The sequence below is a fragment of the Camelina sativa genome, chromosome 7, assembly GCF_030686135.1.
Source record: "Camelina sativa cultivar CO46 ecotype springtype chromosome 7, ASM3068613v1".
Taxonomy (NCBI): Eukaryota; Viridiplantae; Streptophyta; class Magnoliopsida; order Brassicales; family Brassicaceae; genus Camelina; species Camelina sativa.
In genome coordinates, this window is record NC_141886.1 from 33,528,601 (window position 1) to 33,550,986 (window position 22,386).

General features: G+C 34.4%; 6 protein-coding genes across 12 annotated transcripts; 5 read left to right on the forward strand and 1 right to left on the reverse strand.

The window, feature by feature from the left end:
- The first annotated feature begins 1,220 nt into the window (after positions 1-1,220).
- Positions 1,221-2,416, forward strand: LOC104703858 (uncharacterized). The gene has a single exon (XM_010419942.3). The coding sequence runs from the start codon at positions 1,364-1,366 to the stop codon at positions 2,216-2,218; it is 855 nt and encodes a 284-aa protein (XP_010418244.1). The 5' UTR covers positions 1,221-1,363; the 3' UTR covers positions 2,219-2,416.
- A 391-nt stretch (positions 2,417-2,807) lies between these two features.
- On the reverse strand, positions 2,808-5,303 carry LOC104703859 (uncharacterized). Of its 2 annotated transcripts, XM_010419943.2 has the most exons (5): positions 5,209-5,303; positions 5,016-5,071; positions 4,810-4,842; positions 4,106-4,260; positions 2,808-3,953 (listed from the first exon to the last, which is right to left on the reverse strand). In XM_010419943.2, the coding sequence occupies exons 4-5, from the start codon at positions 4,217-4,219 to the stop codon at positions 3,120-3,122; spliced, it is 948 nt and encodes a 315-aa protein (XP_010418245.1). In that variant the 5' UTR covers positions 4,220-4,260; positions 4,810-4,842; positions 5,016-5,071; positions 5,209-5,303; the 3' UTR covers positions 2,808-3,119. The 2 variants fall into 2 exon arrangements, with proteins under 2 accessions (XP_010418245.1, XP_010418246.1); XM_010419944.2 differs by lacking the exon at positions 4,810-4,842.
- Positions 5,304-6,986: 1,683 nt separating this feature from the next.
- LOC104703860 (flavin-containing monooxygenase FMO GS-OX2) lies at positions 6,987-9,761 on the forward strand. The gene is made up of 7 exons (XM_010419945.3): positions 6,987-7,710; positions 7,849-7,919; positions 8,505-8,660; positions 8,762-8,844; positions 8,946-9,081; positions 9,170-9,343; positions 9,432-9,761. The coding sequence occupies exons 1-7, from the start codon at positions 7,167-7,169 to the stop codon at positions 9,651-9,653; spliced, it is 1,386 nt and encodes a 461-aa protein (XP_010418247.1). The 5' UTR covers positions 6,987-7,166; the 3' UTR covers positions 9,654-9,761.
- Positions 9,762-11,089: 1,328 nt separating this feature from the next.
- Positions 11,090-13,153, forward strand: LOC104703861 (flavin-containing monooxygenase FMO GS-OX3-like). Of its 5 annotated transcripts, none has more exons than XM_087457620.1 (4): positions 11,090-11,412; positions 11,538-12,071; positions 12,281-12,454; positions 12,740-13,153. In XM_087457620.1, the coding sequence occupies exons 2-4, from the start codon at positions 12,000-12,002 to the stop codon at positions 12,959-12,961; spliced, it is 468 nt and encodes a 155-aa protein (XP_087313746.1). In that variant the 5' UTR covers positions 11,090-11,412; positions 11,538-11,999; the 3' UTR covers positions 12,962-13,153. The 5 variants fall into 5 exon arrangements, 3 of the variants coding, with proteins under 3 accessions (XP_087313746.1, XP_087313748.1, XP_087313747.1); XM_087457622.1 differs by having other exon boundaries at positions 11,274-11,412; positions 11,538-12,204; XR_015561485.1 differs by lacking the exon at positions 11,090-11,412 and having other exon boundaries at positions 11,419-12,204.
- Positions 13,154-15,824: 2,671 nt separating this feature from the next.
- Positions 15,825-18,183, forward strand: NOGC1 (flavin containing monooxygenase FMO GS-OX-like protein). Of its 2 annotated transcripts, none has more exons than XM_010419947.3 (7): positions 15,825-16,580; positions 16,675-16,745; positions 16,828-16,980; positions 17,103-17,185; positions 17,293-17,428; positions 17,527-17,706; positions 17,799-18,183. In XM_010419947.3, the coding sequence occupies exons 1-7, from the start codon at positions 16,028-16,030 to the stop codon at positions 18,000-18,002; spliced, it is 1,380 nt and encodes a 459-aa protein (XP_010418249.1). In that variant the 5' UTR covers positions 15,825-16,027; the 3' UTR covers positions 18,003-18,183. The 2 variants fall into 2 exon arrangements, with proteins under 2 accessions (XP_010418249.1, XP_010418250.1); XM_010419948.3 differs by having other exon boundaries at positions 17,805-18,183.
- Positions 18,184-19,527: 1,344 nt separating this feature from the next.
- LOC147941986 (uncharacterized) lies at positions 19,528-20,385 on the forward strand. Its single transcript, XM_087458707.1, has one exon. The coding sequence runs from the start codon at positions 19,528-19,530 to the stop codon at positions 20,383-20,385; it is 858 nt and encodes a 285-aa protein (XP_087314833.1).
- Positions 20,386-22,386: the final 2,001 nt, after the last annotated feature.

The following is a 22,386-nucleotide window of genomic DNA, read 5'->3' on the forward strand; positions in this document are numbered from 1 at the left end:
TGCGAGGACAATATACATTGAAAGTATCATTTTATTTGAAAATATGTTAGACATATTACTGTATTAGTTACAATAAACTAGCTAATATATCTGAAGAGTAAATATTACGTTTTCGATAGTTAGAAATAATATCCCATTTCACTAATTTTCACACTCTTTTCTCTAACCCATCTATCTTTATTATTTTAGTGTTTTTTTTTTTACAAAGCTACGTACCATTGACCAATGATTGATTTAAAGACGACAAGGAATTATGATTCTTACAAAATTCAGTGGTGTTGAAAATTAGAAAAACATCAACGAATATGTTTTGTTTTAGCTCACTAGCTTAAATTATGACAACTACGTACTATAAAACTTCGAATCTATAAAATGAATAACAAAATATAAATAATCATAAGAAAGGTGGAAACGAAATCATTTTTTGTATTGAATATATCTTGTATGATAGCGTTGAAATTCACATTGATTTCGAAAATATTTTTTGTCATCGACTAAGAGAGATCCAGATACCATTATTGACATTGAATAGACATTACATGTGAAATTCTATTGTTGAGATAAAAACAAATAGAGTTACGAAGTTGGCGTAATTTTAAAAATGTTATTCGTGTTTGCGATCCATTTATGATAAAAAAGACAACACTCACAAGACTGTACCATAAAATAAAAACAATAATAACCTCGCTGTCAATTTTTTTTTCCTTACATTTCTTTCCGTCTTGTTTCTCTGCATTACCTTACATAAAATCAAAAAACAAAACTTCCATTCTTATAAAAATATACAAAAAAAAAAAAAAAAACTTAAAATCCTGAAGACAACTGAAATGAAGGGTCATATTTGTAGCACATACCTCAAGGGAATTAAGAGCAAATCAAAAGCCACTTTATCACTTAAATAACTTTGTTTAGTGTAAAAACTTTATGAAATTTTTGTGTCACTGCATACAGGATCATCTTACATCAAATATAAGAAAAAAACAAAAGTTCTTGCAATTGGTAAAAATATATGTAAAATTAAGTTATTTGCAATTTATCTTTAACAAAAAATATAGATAATTAATTTCTTTCCATTTTTGATATAACTAACTAACAACACAAAAGGAAATAAAAAAAAACACAATAAGATTAAAAGACACAATTACCCATTCGAACATAAGAAACTTTACTTAAAATGAAGGGTATAATAGTAATATAAACTCCCTAGTTCCGACGTACACTTTTAATATTCATTATCATCATCATCGCGCCATGTTGCTTTCTCCTTCTGCTTCTGTTTCTTCTTCTTCTTCTACAGAGAGAAAGAGAGAGAGAACACAAAAACAAAAACAAAAAAAGAGAGCTTTGGACCTGGATCTTGATTATGGCAAGCGGGTGGGTCAAATCGTTACAATGCAAGTCTAAAGCTTTTGATGATGTTTTCAACCCGATCAAAAACCCAAACCCGAATCATCCTAACCCGAGTCCGAAACATCTCATGTCAAGTTACAGTTGCAGGAGAAGCACACAGAGTATCAAAGACGTGATCGAAACCAAAAAACCCAAACCGAAACCGAAGAAACCCAATCCAAAACCGGATAAACGAGAACCCGACCCGGTTTTATCACCTTCGACCCGGATTCGATCAACCGGAGCTCGTGATAGTGACCCGTTTTTGCCGACGTTGACGGAACTCGCGGAGGGACATCAGTCACGTAACGTGGTGGAGATTATTTTTCAGACGAGTTGGGGTCCGAAACCGTTTTCGGGTCGGGTTGAAATGATCTTTAAAGTGCAAAACGGGTCTAAGACTCTGACCCGTTTTGAGGAGTATCGGGAGGCGGTGAAAGCTAGAAGCGTCGGTAAAGCGCGTGAAGAGAACGCGCGTTCAGTGGCTGACGGGAACGAGACGATGAGGTTTTATTGTTTGGGTCCGAGTCACGGCGGAGGTGGCGGCGCGTGGGGCTTATTGGGTGCTAAAGGTGGCGGCGCGTCGATTTATACATTCGCCGGGAGTAGTACCGCGAATGAGAAAGCTGGTGGTGGGAAAGGGAGGAAGGCGATGTTGGTTTGTCGGGTGATAGCGGGTCGGGTCACGAAGCAGAGCGGGTTAAGGTATGATACTGTTGACTCTGACGTGAGATCACGGTTTGACTCAGTGAGTGGTGACGACGGCGAGTTGCTCGTGTTTGATACACGTGCGGTGTTGCCTTGTTTTCTCATCATCTACCGATTGTAAATTTTTTATAAAAAAAATAACGCATTTTTATTTTTAAATTTTCTAACTTTTGACATTGTAATTTCATTTATCAACGCAATTTTCCCCTAATGTTTAGGGATAATTTTTATTTATTTCCGATGTATCATTGGTAGAAAATTGTGTTGATAAATGGTAATTAATTTTGTTGACAAGGAAAAGAAATTGGTAATTAGTAAATTTATGGATTCTTTCTTTCCCAACTAGCAAAAGATTTTTCTTATTAAATGCTATCGTAAATACTGAATATTTTGGTGCGTTGGATGTTACAATGTCATAAATAGGTTTTATTATACAGTCAATTGTTATTAAATTTTTACAGTTGGGTTTTGATTCGTACATTCAATTTCATTCCATCTATAGTAAAATAATAGATTCACTAAAATCTCTTTACGTTACTTACACGACTACTACTTCCTTAAAGTGAAATCTATAAGCAAAAAAATTCAAATTTTGTAACTTTTTTTAATAGAAAATAAATAGTTTGAAATTTAGTTCAAAAGAAAGAATCAGTGCAAAGTGATTCCCACTAATTAAAGAGCATTTGTAAAAGATTTATAAAGTGAAAAAATAAAGAAGAGAAAAAGAGTAAAAATTGAAAATGAAATCATGAAAGTACATTGGATGCGCAGAGGTAATATTACTATTTTACAAGTAAGTAAAATTCAAAGGGCCTAATGTTAATGATAATCAACAGGCCCATTAAGCCCATTAACTAATACACGGAAACCAACCAACCCTAACTAAATTTTGGCACGTAAATCATGTTCAAATAGGTTCAATAAAGAATTTGAAGATCACTAAATCAATGATCCGAAGCTGCTATTGTGATATAGCTAAATCAATGAAGCTAGAGCAATGTCTATTAAACCGGAAAATTTCGTCATCCGGTTTGTCTCCTTCTACCTATATACCTCTGAGTCAAACCTTTGTTGTTTCTCGGGTTTGGTCTACATTTTCCATCTTTAGTCTTTCCTTGCAACTTCTTGTATTCTCTAGATCTCAAAACTGCCTCTAAGATGTTGATATCTTCTTGGATCTCATGTCTAGAGAGTGATACAATTTCCGGGAGTATCTCTTTTTGGAAATTCTTCATTCTCCTCCCTCTTCTCAGCTTGACTCCAGTCTCTTTCTTGTTACTGAAGTTATCTGTGGCCTTTGATGTTACACAACAGACCTCTTCAGGGATGGTTTCTTTTATTCTTAAAGTGTGTAGCTCAAATGAATCACAAGAACGACTCGGTTCTTCGACACCCATCTCGTGATTATTTAGAAGTTCTTGATCTTGAGATGTTGATCCAAGTTTGAATGATGAGTCATGACTCTGACTGAGCAAACCCGCTGAAATTTGGAGTAGACATTCAGCTGCATTTTGGACTAGCTCACACGAATCTTGTAGCTGATCATGAGTCCTTGTGTTGTTTTCCGCGGTGCAACATGAAGATGGAGATGCTGAACAATCTTTTTCATGGACACTATCTAAACCGCTCTTCTCGCAGCTCATGTTTCTCTCCTCGGTGTGTGGCAAGTTCAGATCTTGGAAGAAGTATCGATGATTATTAGAAACCGGCTCATTAGCCGGGGTTTCATTAAGATCCAGCAAACATGACGATCCATTTGAGATATTCACTTTCTCACTTTGCTTGCCAAACAAATTTGTGCCATATGCTTCAGTCCTCAAGGAAAATAAAAAGCTTTCCTCTTTTGCGGTATAGACCTGAAATGCAAGCTGATGAACATATATTCTTGCTATTTTAACAAAGAACAAAAGCAACAATCATCAAAGGGATCAAAAAGATTTTTACGAATAAGGTTTTCGATTTTTACGCATTTGTAACTCTCATAGCGAAATAACTTTAAGATCTCTACCTGCTGCCCAAAAAGAGTGACCATTTTCATTTGATTCTGTTTAGAACTTTCTTCATACGTTTCAAAACGTTTCTCGTATAACATTTTGTTCTTGGACAAGCCCGCGAAATACATTACAACGCTTCTTGTCTTATTTTACTCCATGGCCCGTGTCTCTATCAAATGCAATGAACGAAGGATAATGAGGTAAGAATTGAGACATTCCTAAGACAAGCTAAGCCATTGCCACATACAAGCTTAAACCCGAGGTTCGAGCTTTTTCAGATTCCAGATGATTTCATTACAAAAAAAATACTAGCTACTTGAATGCATACACATAATCTATCTAGCACGACAAATATAAATGACTACTATGATGAATGTTGTTGAACAGATTACAGAACTAATATTATCAAGAATTAAAAGCAAATACCAAATTTGACGAAGACTTTTTGATCAGGTGATCTTAGAAGGAATCGACGAAACCAGTAATAATTTTTGAGAAGTAAATATGATAAGATTTTTAAAGGTTCTTAATCCAAAAATCTATGCAAAACCTTCCTAATTTGCAGAAAATTTCATGAAAAAACTAAACTCATATTGATCATTCACATAGAGACAAAGGTATTCAATTTTTCTTATTTATGACTCTATCCTAAACATGCAAATTTCGTGACACTAACAAAAAAAAACAAGATTTAAACAATCATCAAGTATTAATTTACCGGAGATTTCGATGATTGATTAACCACAATTTCCTACAAAAAGAACAATCAACAGATATAACAATGAAGAAAAGCAATATCTCATTATCTTCATAGTATGATATTTTGGATGATAAATAGAAAAATACTATAAATAAAGAATCTAGTTTAAAGATTAGTATAATTTTAATGGAAGAAAGAATAAAAGAAAAAGGAGGAATCATTACCCAGAAAAGAAAATTGAAGCTTTCAATGGTTAGGTTGACCAACAGATCTATGACGACTGAGACATGCCATGTAAAAGAAGAAGCAAAAAATTCTTAGGAAGACAAGAGTTTCATGGTTAGTCTCGTAGAACGAGATGTTATCAACACATATATGTGTCAAGTCTGTATATAGGAGTTACAGAAGAAGTCTTACCATGAGGAGCGAGAAGTGATTCTCTTGATTTTTTCCTAGAGAGAGAGATAGAGAGAGATTGAGGATTAGTGGTTGTTTATTTGTGTTAGTGGGCACATTTAGCAAAATATTTTTATATTATATATGTTCACTTCGTTTCTATCCTTAAAAAAGATTAACAATTTCTTATTTCTATTAAAACAAAAAAAATTGAGGTTGTAGATTCGTAAATTTTATTTCCATTTTGTTCTAATTATTATTGTATATTGATTTTTTTTGTTCAGAATGATATATTTTCCTTTTTGTAATTTTGACTCGAAGAAAACTATAATTATTCTTATCAAATTTTGGAAATTTAGGTAGAGCGAGGAAATGCTTATGGTAACAAAGAAATCTACTTACCAATGAGGATTTATATTCATATAATCTATATAAGGCCAAACCTTTTACTTTTTTTTCGTTATGTTAAAGTTCATTAGCTAAAGAAAGGGCCTGTTGCCCAAAAAAAAAAAAAAGCTAAAGAAAGGGCCTTTAATTTTTGTTTTATTTTTGCAAAAAAAGATCCTAGGGCCATTTCTACACTATGGAGCCCTACTTTCTAAATATAGTTATGTTTTTTTCATAATTCTAGTTTACAAAGTTATGAAATTCTCAGGATTATCGTGGGATGAGAATACGGAACAATCATTCCACATGTCGAATCAGTCAGTGTGTGCGCGGGGATTCCTTAGTGCCAGATGAACCATCAGCGGCACAATAAGTTGTTTCGATAGACATATTTTAGAGAACAGTATAAAGTATGTCTAGAAGTGTAGATTGATATTACTTATAGTAAGGTCATTGAGAAGAATCAAATCGAATAATAAATGTAAGAAAACAGAGATTTTATATGACCTAAAATCAAATGATTTCTTATTGATAAACTTGTGGATTCATAGCCTTATACACACATGATTACACAATTCAACCTAGATATCCAAACATAAATTACCAAACTATACATATATACACTAATTGTAAAACAGACCCCATCTCACACAATAAGTATAAATGTGAAAGTGAAAGTATTGAGTTATATATATGAATTACCAAACTATACATATTATTTTATCGTCGGTGCTCGGTAGTTGTGTCAGACATGTTTTATATGTATCAACCACACGCATTTGGATTGTGTATAAAAAATAAGTGTATTGAGTTCCGCATGGCACAACTAAAATAATATGACTTGCCGAATCTCAATACTAAACTAAAATTTATGTCAAGATTTCACCCTTACAACACATGGACATGTCTCAAACGATCCTTTCTTTCTTCGTCTTCTGTTAGGGGTTGAGGCTCCTTTTTTTTTTTTGGCTCAACTTCAACTTTCATTCACCTAAATCAAATACAAGATTTATCCTCTCTTACAACACTTTGAATCCATCTAGGCTCTAAAGAATATAACTTGGGATCATAATTCTCAAAAGAAAGAGATTCCCTTGCTACCCTATCAGCCACTCTATTACATTCTCTTGGAGAGAAGACAATTTTGAATTCCTTTAGATTGAGGCTCCTTAACTTATGAAAATCAGATGTTTTCGAAAAAAAACAAAAAACATATGGACATTGAAGAAAGCACTATACCGATTAACCAAAACGATCGGAGCCTTTGTATCTATTTAGGTGGACTATTATTTGTTGAAGAAAATTTCAAAGGTTTGAATTCACATTTCAGGAAAGGCGAAAACCAAAAATTGCTGTGGATGAATGAAGGGGTACGTGTCCATCTAAGTGCCGTTATTACTAGCGGGAAAAAAAATGATTGTTGAAGTATGAAATGAAAATGATAGAGTAGTATGTTGAATAATATTAAATAAGATCCTATTATTATTTGGAAAATGATAAATCTTGTTTCAGTTCTATTATATATATAAACCCCATTGATAGGAACCAAACTAAGATCTTACCACAGTCGAACCAATAAAATTTTGACTAATATGGCACCAGCTCAAAACCCAATCAGTTCTCAGCACGTGGCAGTCATCGGAGCTGGAGCAGCTGGTCTGGTAACGGCTAGGGAGCTCCGTCGTGAAGGTCACACTGTCGTTGTCTTTGAGCGGGAGAAACAAGTGGGAGGTCTCTGGATCTATTCACCCAAAGCCGAATCCGACCCGCTTAGCCTCGACCCGACGCGATCCATAGTCCACTCGAGCGTCTACGAGTCTCTCCGAACCAACCTCCCACGAGAATGTATGGGTTTCACGGACTTCCCTTTTGTGCCACGTTTCGATGACGAGTCAAGAGACTCGAGACGGTATCAGAGCCACATGGAAGTTCTTGCGTATCTTCAAGACTTTGCTAGAGAGTTTAACATAGAGGAGATGGTCCGGTTCGAGACCGAGGTGGTTCGGGTTGAACCGGTTAAAGGGAAATGGAAGGTCCGGTCTAAAACCTCCGGCGATATTTCCAACGATGAGATCTTTGACGCCGTTGTGGTTTGCAATGGACATTATACAGAACCAAACATCGCTCATATTCCTGGTAAAGATCAAATTTTCTAATGACTTGACGTTTGAGGTCACACAGTTAGTGATTTGAGTGATTTGTAACTGCTAGATTTTGAATTACAATTTTCGATCCAACATTATCTAAAATGATCAGAAATATGTAAATCCTCAGGTATAAAATTGTGGCCAGGAAAACAGATCCATAGCCACAACTACAGAGTGCCTGATCCATTCGAAAACGAGGTAATATTTTTATTTATTTTTTCTTTGAGTTTTTCATTTTCTATTAGTAGTTGTTTTTTTTTTGTCTGGTCCTATTATTTAGAAAAAAAAACTAAGAAGTCTTTTCTAGCTAAGACCAAAGAAACGTGTTGCACGAGAAGGCGACTTTCCCAACGTCTATTGTCTCAATGTCTCATTATCAGGTTTAGCCGTTTAGGTAGTATTTTATTTTTAAACATCTTTCCTTATTTATTATCCATCAACATGTATACAGCAATATCACCAAACGATAGAACATTAACAAAAATTATGGAGTTATATTTTGGAACTGGGGGGGGGGGGGGGGGGGGGGGGGTTTAAAATTATTTTTAGGATATACAAAGGTTTGAGTTTATTTGTTAGACTCTTTTTGTTAATTTTAAAATCATTAAACTATTTTATTAATTTAGTATATAATATAATATTTTTTGGTCAATATTATTATTAGGTTTCATTTGAAGAAATTACCTCCTTTTCAATTTCTTATGATTTATGTTCCAAAAATACGTTTTCAAAAATAGTACTAAAATTTGACAAAATAATATTTTTGTGTTGATACTTTGACAGGTGGTGGTGGTGATCGGAAATTTTGCGAGCGGTGCTGATATTAGTAGGGACATATGTAAGGTCGCAAAAGAAGTTCACATTGCGTCTAGAGCGAGTGAACGTGATACATACGAAAAGCCTCCGGGGCCTCGCAACAATCTATGGGTTCATTCTGAGGTAAAACAGACTATTTTGTAACCATGGTATTGATATATATTCATGAAATTTCATCTTAAAGACAATTCGCGAATGAACATATTTAATTTGACATATTGTAGATAGATACCGCCAGTGAGGATGGGTCAATTGTTTTCAAAAACGGGAAAGTGGTATATGCTGATAGCATTGTGTATTGCACCGGGTGGGTTTCGTTGATTTTGATATTTGTTTGCTCATAGATAGCAAGCTTTCTATATGAAATGTGCAATTTATCTATCCACATGTTTTGGTCTATATGTGTAGGTATAAATATTACTTTCCATTTCTTGACACCAACGGCTATATGAGCATTGATGAAAACCGCGTTGAACATCTATACAAGCATGTGTTTCCACCCGCGCTTGCCCCCAGTCTTTCTTTCGTGGGGCTACCAGCAATGGTTAGTCTCTCAAGCACAATTGATACATATTGGGGTTTCGAGTTCACGTATCACCTATGTTCTGATCTTTTTCATTTATTTTTACCAGGGAATACAATTTGTTATGTTTGAAATCCAAAGCAAATGGGTGGCATCAGTCTTGTCAGGAAGGTTTACACTACCTTCACAAGATAAGATGATGGAAGATATTATTACAAGTTATGCGACGCTTGATGCGTTAGGTGTTCCCAAGAGATATACGCATAAATTGGGTAAAATTCAGGTGAGTCCGTTATATTCGAAACAATAATCAATTTAAGAATAACATAATATCAATGGCTTTTTATGAAAATATTAATTTCCTTTTACAGTGTGAGTACCTTAATTGGATCGCGGAAGAATGTGATTGTCCACTCGTTGAACATTGGAGAAATCAAGAAATCGTCCGTGGATACCAGAGACTTGTCTCCCACCCTGAAACTTATCGTGATGAATGGGACGACGATGATCTTAAGGAAGAAGCTTACAAAGATTTTGCTACGAAGAAGTTGATTAGTTTTCATCCTTCCTATTTCCTCGAATCAAGTATATGACTTTTATTTTTGGGGGATGGGGAGGAGTTTGATTTTAAGAAGCATAAGGATGTAACGATGGCTTCTCTTCTTAATTATTTATGGTTAATTGCTTAGTTATATTGCAAACTAAAGGCATGATGCCCTGAATGTTAATTTTTTTAACCGGAACACGTAAACAACCCAACTTTTGAAGTAGTTTGATTCAAACTAGAGGATAACATACGGAGTAAATGAGATCAAGGCGAAACTGATGAACACGAGAAATGAGAGAAGAAGAGGCGAGCACACCACATCCTTTTGCTTCAATGTTTTAAACTTATTTTTACCAATAAACCAATTCCATAAGTTATACAATTCTTGTAAAACCTTAAACAATTTAATATTTAATGCCTATTTACTTAGTAAAAAATATAATAATGATGAATATAATGTCTCTCATAATTTATGTTTGCTAATATTCTCTATGTTGCCATAATTCAGTTTATTTTAACACATAAAATTTGAAAACTTTTTCGTATAATACTAAACTTTATGGCAAAAAAAAAAACAAATAATACAATCAGAAAAGTCTCTTTCTGTATACTATCTTTATACAAGTTCATGCACATGAATTTCGAGGATCGCTATATATGAGTGTAATATTATAGAACCAATTTATTGATGGATCGTTATCGTTAATCTATTGTCAGGTAGTTGGCTCACGTTTATTTGTGTCAACCACACATTGATTGTGTGTTGATTGAGTAGGGTTGCAAAACATGTGATTGTGAGTTCCAGGACTAAAATAAATCGACTTGCTGATTCATTATTACACCCCATAAAACAGATGCCGCATCGTATTGTATCTGTGTAGTTGAAAAAAGATCGGTTGAATTTAATTTAATTACATCGCTTCATGAATGCCCGAAGCAATATTCTATAATTTGTTAATGTAATCAATAAATGCAATCAATAATAAAAATTAAGCAGAACATCAACTAATGAAAATCGTAGAGAATACATAGCGGTGACTACGTACTAGCCTAAACCCAATGATCGAGATCTCTGTTTTTTTAGATAACAAGATAACAACTATGACTCATTAAGATATTAGATATAGTGTTCTCCAAAGTTTAAAAGAGGGATAAGGAACTTAGCACACATTTGAAAACAAACATATAAGATTAAGGTAAAGAAATACAAAAACTCTCAATTGTGAAACGATAGCAAGCTGGTGACCTTATGTTTAATTTTGTTGTTCTTTAAGAATTCTTAAAGGATTTTCTTTGTTTTTTTTTTAAAATAGTGTTTTAACATTTATTAATTTCAAGGATTTTCAAAGAAAATAATAATTGTAGACAATTACGTGTTGTCACATCTCCACCAAAATTCCTACCTTCCAAAACACGTGTTTCTTTCTTTCCAATCTTTTTCACTAGTTTGTTTGTAAATGAACATGATGCCCATTCGATATAATGGAATGATCGGACTAGATTAGCGAATTGAAGGAATGTGTGTTCGGTATCTGATACTATGTTTAGTTTTGTAGAATTTTTAACTCAAAAATAAATTATTAACTGATAAAATTTTATTGGGTAAACTAATTTTTGTTAACTATAATATAATATCTTGTAATCTTAATCTTGAATAATATATTCTATGTTCTATAATAGTATTTAATTAGGTAAATTTTTTTAGTTAAGTACTATAAATTAATTTCTATAGTTTCTAAAACTATATGCTTCTAGTCCACCGATCTTGTCGAAGGCAGAACGAGTAATAAAGTTCCATGGCTAAGGTAACATATGGCCCTTAGACTATGGTCTTTATATGTGGCCTGAAACTGATGTTTCTTAGTTCACAATTCACATTAACCCAAACAAACCCCTAACATTATTGAAAATCTAACAAATATGGCACCAGGTCAAACCCCAATCAGTTCTAAACACGTGGCGGTGATCGGAGCCGGAGCAGCCGGTCTCATAACGTCTAGGGAGCTCCGTCGTGAAGGTCATAGTGTATTCGTGTTTGAACGAGAGAAACAAGTGGGTGGTCTTTGGGTTTACACACCAAAATCCGAATCCGACCCGCTTAGCCTCGACCCGACCAGATCTAAAGTGCACTCGAGCATCTACGATTCTCTCCGTACCAATGTCCCGAGAGAGAGTATGGGTGTCAGGGACTTCCCGTTTTTGCCACGTTTCGATGAAGAGTCAAGAGACCCGAGACGGTATCCAAATCACAGGGAAGTTCTTGCGTATGTTCAAGAATATGCTAGAGAGTTCAAAATTGAAGAGATGATCAGGTTCGAGACCGAAGTGGTTCGGGTCGAACCGGTTATCGAGAAATGGAGGGTCCAGTCAAAAAACCCCGGCGGTGACTTCGATGATGAGATCTTTGACGCAGTCGTGGTTTGCACTGGTCACTATACAGAACCAAACGTTCCTCATATTCCTGGTAAAGAGATCAGTGTCTACAGCATATAGTAAATTTATACAAACATCAAACTTGCATGGACCCTGTGCTCTAGCACCTCTGGCACATGCCTAGAGCCGGGGCTGAGTGTCTATATACTTTAATTCCAGCAATGGTTAGTCTCAATCGGAACTCGAGTTTGGGCCTCACTTAGTTTTGATCTTTGATTTTTTTAATTTTTTTTAATTCAGGGCATAGTATTTGTTATGTTTGAAATCCAAAGCAAATGGGTGGCAGCAGTTTTGTCAGGACGGGTTACACTTCCTCCACCGGACAAGATGATGGAAGACATTAATGAATGGTATGCGTCGCTTGATGTGTTAGGTATTCCCAAAAGACATACACATACAATAGGCAGAATTCAGGTAAGTTCGTTTATTTTGAATATTGTTTCAAACATTAATTTTTGAATTTGTGAAAAAAAATTTAAAAAATTCACATGTTTTAACTATAAATCTCTTTTTAGATTATTGTAAAAAACAAAATTTGTGTGCTCTTGAACTTCGGATTTACAATTACTCAAAGATATTTAGTTACTGTAATTGCTAAAATTTTGGATTACCCTTTTTCTTATATCAAAGATATACTAAAAAGAACATTATGCATTTATGCTATAACCTTTTTTAATGATAAGTTAATCTCTATCACAGAGTGAGTACCTCAATTGGGTCGCAAAAGAATGTGGTTGTGAACTCGTCGAACGTTGGAGAGCTCAAGAAGTTGACGGCGGATACGTGAGACTTGTCGTCCACCCAGAAACTTACCGTGATGAATGGGACGACGATGAACTCATAGAAGAAGCGTACCATGATTTCTCTAGGAAGAAGTTGATTAGTTTTGATTCTTCTTATTACCTCGAAAACGTAAGATGATTTGAGTCAATAGTGCCTACTTAATTGTTTTTTTTTTGGTGGGTGGGTTTTATTTCAATAGATTGCCAAATTATTGTAACCTTTACGCGGGAGGGTTTGTAATGCCCCTTACTGTTTTAATTTATTTTTGCGGTTGTGTTTAGGTATTTTAATCATTTAGTTTTAATACATTTGCATGATTTTGTATTTTAATAATGTTGTTGATTGATGTCTTTACTCTTTACTGTTAATCTTATTTCTCTCTTCCGGGTTTTTTACGTTAATTGTTCTATTTTCTGTGCTTTTTTAATAATGTTTTTAATTGATCTCATTTTCCTGCCAAAACCGTAAAATTATGTTTTTCATCAAAACCGCAAAATTACATTTGCTCGCCATAATTGAAAAATTACGTTTTTCCACCAAAATCGCAAAAATTACGTTTTTCGTCAAAACCACAAAATTACGGTTTCCCGTCAAAACCACAAATTTTCATTTTTCCGCCAAAACCGCAAAATCTTGTTTTCCCACCAAAACCGCAAAATTTCATTTTTCCGTCTAAACCGCAAATTTCATTTTCCCGCCAAAACCACAAAATCTTGTTTTCCTATCAAAACCCCACAATTACGTTTTTCGCCAAAAAACACAACAACACAAAAATACGTTTTTCCGTCAAAACTGCAAAATCACATTTTCTGCCAAAAACATAAAATCACGGTTTTGCCGCCAAAAACACAAAATTTTGGTTTTCGGCTAAAAACGTAAAATCTCGGTTTTCTGCCAAAAACAAAAAATCTCAATTTTCCGCTAAAAACGTAAAATCTCTGTTTTCCGTCAAAACAAGGGAACTTCATTTTTAAATATTTATTTAAATTTAATATGAAAATAAGCTAAAAACATGAATACATTATAACCACTAAATCTTCAACATAAAATAAAGGAGTTTTTGGTCATTTTATATATATATATATATATATATTGTATTCAGATGCACATAAATCAAATTACAAAACAAACATAATTTTATCCAGATACAATTTCTGGATGCATAAACCAATAACACAAACGAACATCATTTAGATGTTCAAATATTGCGTCTTGATATTGTATCCAGATATTGCATCTAATGCACCAAACAAACAGGGCCTTAGCCAAGAAATACCGAAAAATTGAACTGTTTCCTCCATTTATCAATCAGTATGAGCTGGAAGAGATTATATAATGAATCAATTGCAGACTTTGCAGTATATGGTGCAGCAGGTCCGGCTCAATTATTTTTTGGACCCTGAAAAAAAAAAATTTAGACCCTAAAATCAAAAGGATGTAATTAGTTTTCATGAAGACTAAGACCATATGTTTAAGGACCAAGACCATACGTTTAATTGTAAAAGTATCTAATTACTTTTGGGGAAGTTTTTATATCGAGTCCCTGGTTCATCTTGCAAATGTTTGTTGTTTTGGTTATGTTATCAAAGAGTACTATTTCCAAATGTATGTATGAATTTGTAACCTTACGAAAATTTTCTAAAGTTTATATGCAAGTGTTTGCTGTCAATTATATTTAAATTGTTAAAAGATTTTCTTTCGATAAAAGAAATTATGTTTATGTTTCATTTAGTGTAATTTTTTCATGAAGATTTAGATCTTTTTTTGATCATTAGAAGTTTAGAGTCATGATCATATTTGGATATTAGATTTCGCACATATTAGATGATTAGATCAACTGATAGCATTTCACTTCTCGGCAATAAATAAGGAGATCTAATATAAGTGTGAAATCAATGGGCATGCTAGTATTATAGATACTAATGGTTGGTTAAATGTAACAAAAGAACATAGTTCAGGGGTGAGTTTGTTAAAGGGGGTTCATCTCATGTCCTTGGCCTTTGGATTCTTTTATTGGAACTTTGGATGCATATGAGTTTTTCAAATGACTATATTTTTTTTTTTTTTGTTAACTCAGAGTAAATCCTCAGGCTTATGGAGGGTCCGAGACTAATCTATGAGGGAAGTGCAGCCCACAGATAGACCCTCTCTCCGGATATTCAAATGGACCGTTAGATAGACCCATATTCATGTAAAGGTGTTCAGAAAAATGTGAATTAGTTTCGCGCAGCAGGAGAATCGAACCTGAAACGTTGTAGTATCCCAATCCCGCTCTCTACCACTCAACCACAAGCTCCCGGACCAAATGACTATTTCTTCTCGTGGCAGAAGAATTTGTCCGTTCCTTCATGGTTCTACATAAATTATAGATACATCAAAATTTGGAAAATTGACTATTGAAGTTTTCAACTATGAATTATTTAAATTTGATTTCACTTGGACTGATATAGTTCAAAATTTTATATTTTTATTTATCTTTTACTTCAACATATGGATGAATTTTTGGGTCGCTCTTATATCAAATCTAGCTGCATACTGCTCATCATGATCTCGACATTTATGAAGCAAACGTATTGTGATTGGTCCAAACTGGCGATCGATAGTGAAGAATGAAGGTAAATACTTAAAATTTCACGAGAATAAACACCGGAAAACAAAGAGCAAAATAACGTACGTAACTTGATGAGGAGTTTGTCTGTATAATATCTTAAATAAATAACGTGTCGCATTTGAATAGAATATTACATCGAATCATTATGCAATTTGAGCCGTTCGATTTAGTGATACAAGTGTTGAACTGTTGAAGCATGGACCGAGATATCAAGATGGAGTTGCTAACTTCAGTAAAGATTCCCTATTTTTCATAATTGGCAACTGCGGCTCATATCATTCATCATCACTCTACTCAGACATCATGTCACATTCATTGTTTACTTTTGTCGTCTCATGAAACAAAACGTTCAACAAAACCATTAAAAATAATTAGTTAACGTTCATAAATAAAATATCTTTTAGTTATTTGAATTAATATCATATATTCAAGGTTACAAAAAATAGTTAACACTCACATTCAAAGGTTATTTAACATGGCGACTACTACTATAGTACTATGTGATCCATATAAACCACACTAGCTAAAGGTCACATTGAACACATATATTCATAAGTATCACAAAAAAATTCCATTACACGTTTTAACTAATTATGGCACCAGCAGTAAATACTCCCACAACATCCCGCCATGTGGCGGTAATTGGTGCCGGAGCAGCCGGACTCGTGGCGGCTCGAGAGCTCCGCCGCAAGGGCCACTCCGTCGTCGTTTTCGAGCGTGGGAACCAAATCGGAGGCGTATGGGCTTACATGCCTAACGTCGAAACCGACCCGCTAAGCATCGATCCGACCCGACCCATAATCCACTGGAGCCTTTACAGTTCTCTCCGAACCATCATCCCACGAGAATGCATGGGTTTCACCGACTTCCCGTTTTCAACCCGACCCGAAAACATGTCTAGAGATCCGAGAAGGCATCCGGGTCACAGCGAGGTTCTTGCGTACTTGAAAGACTTTGCTAGGGAGTTCAAAATCGAAGAGATGATTCGGTTCGAGACAGAGGTTGTGAGGGCTGGGCCGGTGGCGGAGAATCAAAAGAAGTGGAGAGTCGAGTCTAAAAGCTCCGGTGGTATTTCCGACGAGATTTATGACGCCGTCGTCGTTTGTAACGGTCACTATACAGAGCCCCGTCATGCTCTAATACCTGGTAATTTTTTTCATCGGTCTTGTTTTTTTTTTAATTTGTCCTAATAAAACTCAAAAGACACCTTCTTACATTATTTTTGTAATAACTTTTTTAGGCATAGAATCATGGCCTGGAAAGCAAATTCACAGCCACAATTATCGAGTTCGAGATCAATTTAAAGATCAGGTAAACACATATATGATTTCTTTGATTCTTTATTGATGAGCTTGATTGCGTTTCTATAATGAATTAAGTTTGATTTTATTAGGTGGTGGTGGTGATCGGAAGTTCAGTGAGCGGAGTTGATATAAGCCGAGACATAGCAAATGTTACAAAAGAAGTCCATCTATCTTCAAGATCGACTAAACCGGAAACATACGAAAATGTTCCCGGATACGACAATTTATGGCTTCACTCTACTGTAAGAATATATCATTTTCACCAAAAAAGAAAAGAAAAGAAAAGAATATAATCATATTTATTTGATTAGCTTAAATCAAACTCAGAAGATTAACTCTAATTAGTTACATGCATGCATTTCAGATTGAAACTGTCCGACAAGATGGTTCGGTGGTATTTCATAATGGAAAGACGGTTTACGCTGATACTATCATGCATTGCACTGGGTGAATGTTCAATTCTGAATCGAACTTACTAAACATTGGAACAAAATATCATACATAGTGAATATTTGTATTTGGTACAACATTTTAATGAGACTTTATATGATTAGGTACAAATATCACTTCCCATTTCTCGACACTAAAGGCGAAGTGACCGTTGAGGATAACCGTGTTGGACCATTATACAAGCATGTATTCCCACCAGCTCTTTCTCCGGGACTTTCATTCGTCGGATTACCATGGCCGGTTAATGATTTTTACACAAGTGTGATTTTGGAATTTGAAGTAGAAGAATCTTTAGTCAATGGACTTATCGGTTAATGTTTTGTTTTGGATGTTTATAGGTCATTCCTTTTCCAATGTTTGAACTCCAAAGCAAGTGGGTAGCCATGGTTTTGGCTGGTCAGGTTTCACTCCCCACACAAGATGAGATGATGGAAGATACTAAGATGTTTTATGCGAAGCTCGAAGCCTCAAATATTCCCAAAAGATACACACATCTTATGGCAGAATTAGATTCCCAGGTTCGTATCCTATTTCTTCCCTTATAACATGTATGAAAAACATTATCTTTAAAAAAAAAAAAGTATATGTTAATTTGAATGTTTTGTTTTAGTTACAGTTTGTATACGATAACTGGCTTGCTGACCAGTGTGATTATCCTCGGATCGAAAAATGGAGAGAGCAAATGTTTTACATCGTGTTCAAGAGAATACAAGCCCAATCCAATACATATAAAGACGATTGGGATGATGATCACCTCATCACAGAAGCATATGAAGATTTCGTTAGATTCACATCTAATAATTTGATAGTATGATGAGGAACCATTTTGAGAAGGGAAAAAAATAAACAAAGGAGTTTGCTTTTTACACTCATCCGTTATGACTTGAGAGATTGTAACTTGTAAGGAAACATTAGGTTGAATCAAATCACCTATACATTATTTGTGATGATTTTAGTAGTCAAAGACCTAAGCATTATAATGATTTATATACAAATTAAGTCGAGTTCTTTTTTTTTTCTTTTGTTATTTGCATATTTCCTAAGCCCTTTAACAAAAAAAAAAAAGAAAAATTGCATATTTCCTTTATTATTATGCTTCACCAAAATATATAAATGGTGGTGATATACACTTTTATAAATCTAGGGCCTGGACAAAAACACCGTACCCGAAAACTCAAACCGAAACCGATCCAAAAATATAGACTCGAATTCGAACCCAGAACCGGTAGAATACCCTATTGGACTAAAAAGAAAACAAAATAAACCACAAAAGAAAAAAAAACTTATAGAACACAAAATTTAACCCAAAAACCACATTTTCCTTTTAGTTCTTCTCCTTGAAAATATAATTTTCTCTGCAACTCCTCTTCTCTCTCTCTTTTCGTTCATCATCTTCACAAAAATCTAAAATTAATTTTTATTTGTAAAGTAATTTATAATTATTTTTTGGTAGATAGAGAAAATATAAACATTAAATAAATGACATATGTGAAAAAACATAAAGTAAAAAATTAGTTTAGATTTTTATATACAAAATCAATTTTTTAGACACAAAAGTATATTTTAGAATATCAATCATCATTGGGAACATAGAAAGTATGATTTAGTTTAAGAAGCGAGGAAATGTGTTTTTTTAGCAAAATTTTAAAATATTTTCGTAATCAAGTTTTTTGTTTCTTTTGTTAATTGCATGTTTTATGCTTCACCAAAATAAATAAATGGTAGTGATCTACACTTTTAGAAGGATTCAAACCATGATTTTAGAGAATTTGATGGGATTTAAGAAATTTAGAATTTTGATAGATTTTAGAGAAATTGATATAATTTTCTATAAAATTCTTTCAAATCCTACCTAAAACCATAAGATTTAAATTTCTGTATTTTTAACTAACCAAATCCTCTCAAATCTACTAGAATTCTAAAAATTATTGATAACAAGTAGATTTAGATTTTAATAGACTTTTTAAAATTTATTATTGAATAAATTGAACGCAAATCACTTATCTTGAATACACTCCACAAAAATTAACCCAACAACCACGTTTTCCTTTTAGTTCCTCTCCTTGAAAATATCATTTTTCTCTGCAACTCCTCTTCTCTCTCTCTCCCTCTTTTCGTTCATCATCCTCCCAAAAACCTAAAATTGATTCTTCAAGAAGAAGAAGAAGATTGCGCTTCCAAGGACAGACCAAGCGATTCGCAGAAGCTTCCAATTTTCTGGAGCCGAATCAATGGTTGGAGGGCGATTCCGTATTTCTGGGTAACCCTTTCAATAATTCTCTCTTTCCTTTGTCCGTTTTAACACACAAGAATCCATATCGTCAATATCTTCAGTGTTAATGGACCGCTTTAATAATACCCACAACCTTGAACCCAATCCTTATGAGAGTGTTTCAGAAGTCCTTGTCTTTGGACACCCACAAAGTTCTGATCCCCCTAGTAACGGTGGTGAAGGTGAAAAAGACAACAACCGTAAATCAAGAAGGAAATGGACACCCACTGACGATATTGTCCTCATCGATGCGTGGCTAAAAACGAGCAAAGACCCAAAATATGTAGCCTTTTGGAAACGGGTTGCATCTTATTTCGCATCAAGTCCGAAACTTGCTGCTGGTCAGGAAAAGAGAGAGGCCATTCATTGTAAGCAGAGGTGGACGAAGATCAATAATGCAGTTTGCAAGTTTGTTGGATGCTACGAGGCTGCAACAGCTCAGTTGTCATCAAGTGGACAGAGTGAACAGAGTGAGAATGATGTTATCTCGCTTGCGTACCAAATTTACTTCGATGAACACAAGGCGAAGTTCACCTTGGAGCATGCTTGGAGAGAGCTTCGACATGATCCTAAATGGTGTGCTGATGCATCTGTTAAAAAAAAAAAGAGAAAATTTGAGGAGGGTTCTGCACAATCTTCAAGCTCCCACCCAGAACTAAGCCATGATGGAGAGGATGATGATGAAGCAATGCCTCCTCCTCCTCCTGCTGTTAAGGCTTCAAAGGCCTTACGTAGAAGGAATGTGACTGTGAACAATAATACCTCCACTGTGGAAGTGGAAGACAAGTCTTTGGTGGAGTTTCAGAGGAAAGAGAAGCTTAGTAAGCATAAATTGCTTGACACTCTCCTTTCAAAAACAGAGCCACTTAGTGAAATGGAAATGGCTTTAAAGAACAAGCTAATTAATGACATGTTGTTAAGCTAAATTAGTTTTAGAGTTTCTGTTTTATGAGTTTTTATGTGTACTTTGGAACGATCAAGAGATGTTTATTGTTGTTTTGTGTTGCAATCAGTTTCTGGTCTTTGGAAAGAATCAGTTGTATGAGTTATATGTTCTTTATCAATAGACTTTTAGAGTTTCTGTTCTTTGACACGATCAAGAGATGTTTATTGTTTGTCTCACATCAGATCTCGATGTGTTTTTGTCTCAGTCTCCCAGATGTTGATGTGTTTTTGGACTTCTAGAGGTCTGTTATATGTTTCTCCTTTCCCCAATTACGTTTTCAGATCTATTTCATCATCTATATACTCGTTTCTGAATGTAATTTCACTTCTTTGGAATGACATTTTTATGTTGTGAGTTCAATAGTTTTTATGGTTTACTTGGAGTCGTTGTTAATGATAAATTTCAGATCTTTGATTGGATGGAGAAGAGGAAGGTGACATTATCTGTCTCTCTGATCATGCAAATTCGTTTGGATCTAATTGCTTAGAAGCAGCTGAGAACTACTTAACAACTTAGATACTTCTGCAAAAGATTCATCAGTCGACTTATGGGGCTCTTATGAACTGTTACTGTGTGGAACTTTATCTTCAGGTTAGATGGTTCTGATGCATATTTCTCATTTTGCGGCAGGGGAATGATATGATGTGTGTTGCTAGTTGAATGGAATTAGCCACTCGTCAATTGTCTTAGTAAACCAGTTGCTCTGTAGAATCTGATTTTTCTGAATTGATATGATGAATTAGGGTTAAACTATATTGGGTTTGTTTTAGGATAAGGAAATAATCTACTTAGCTTTTTTTTTTTTTTTGTCTCCATTCACTATTATCAGTGTTCAAGAAAGCGCTAGGCGGTATCTGGGCGGTGACCCAACGCCTAGCGCCTAGAACGCTTAGTCGGGGCTTAAACGATTTTTAGGCGGTTTAGGCTTTTACAACATAAAACATTATATATATATATAATTATATTAAAATATATGTTATAAAAATAAAAAAATTATAAATTATAAACAACGGTAAGAAAAATACATTTATTTAAGTTATATTAACAACATATAAATGTTTATAATTACGTATATAGATATAAAATAGAATAATTTAGTTATATGTAATTTAAAAATCAAAAATAAACATTAAAATAAAATGTATATAATTTTAAGCGGGTTAGGCGGTCATCTAGGCGTCTGCTGAGCGCCTAGCGCCTAGACAGCGCCTAAGCGGTCGCCTAGACCGCTTTCTTGAACACTGACTATTATATAAAGATTTTGTGTTGGTGTCTCAGCTCTATTTATAACCAAACTAGGTGTTCATAAGCTTAATGAATATATGTGTATATGAATGCATAAGCTACAGAGATTCTGTGATTTCTTAATCTTGCTATGGTAAGTGGTGTTATCATTTTTGTGAATACCTGAGCCTGAAAACTGTATCTTGCTATGTTAAGCTAGTGACATGGTACTTACTGTTTTTTTGCATAAACAAATATGGTTTTCTTATCAAATTTGCAGGAAAGGTTATACACTTCTGATGAACACATGGAAGACAGATGATGATATCATATTTCCTTGTCACACGGTAGAATGATAAAGCCAAAGCAATGTTATCTTCTCTGTTCTATGTGAATGAATCAGTTAATGAGTCACATTTGTTCTCTGTTTCTGTTCAATGATTAAGCCAAAGCCATGTTATCTTCTCTGTTTTGGTTGCTTAAGAAAGCTTGATTCATTATGTTATTGAGTTCTACTTCCTTCATTTGCAGGCTGCATATTTTGCCATTACCTGTCTCTCTGATCATGCTAATTCGTTTGGATCTTAATTGCAAAGAATAAAGGCTTAGAAGCAGCTGAGAACTACTTTAACAAACTTAGATACTTCTGCAAAGATTCATCCATCAGTCGACTTATGGGGGCGCTCATGAACTTTTTACTCTGTGTGGAACTTGAGGAAGAGAAAGCAAAAGCTCATTTACGTAATTGTATAAATA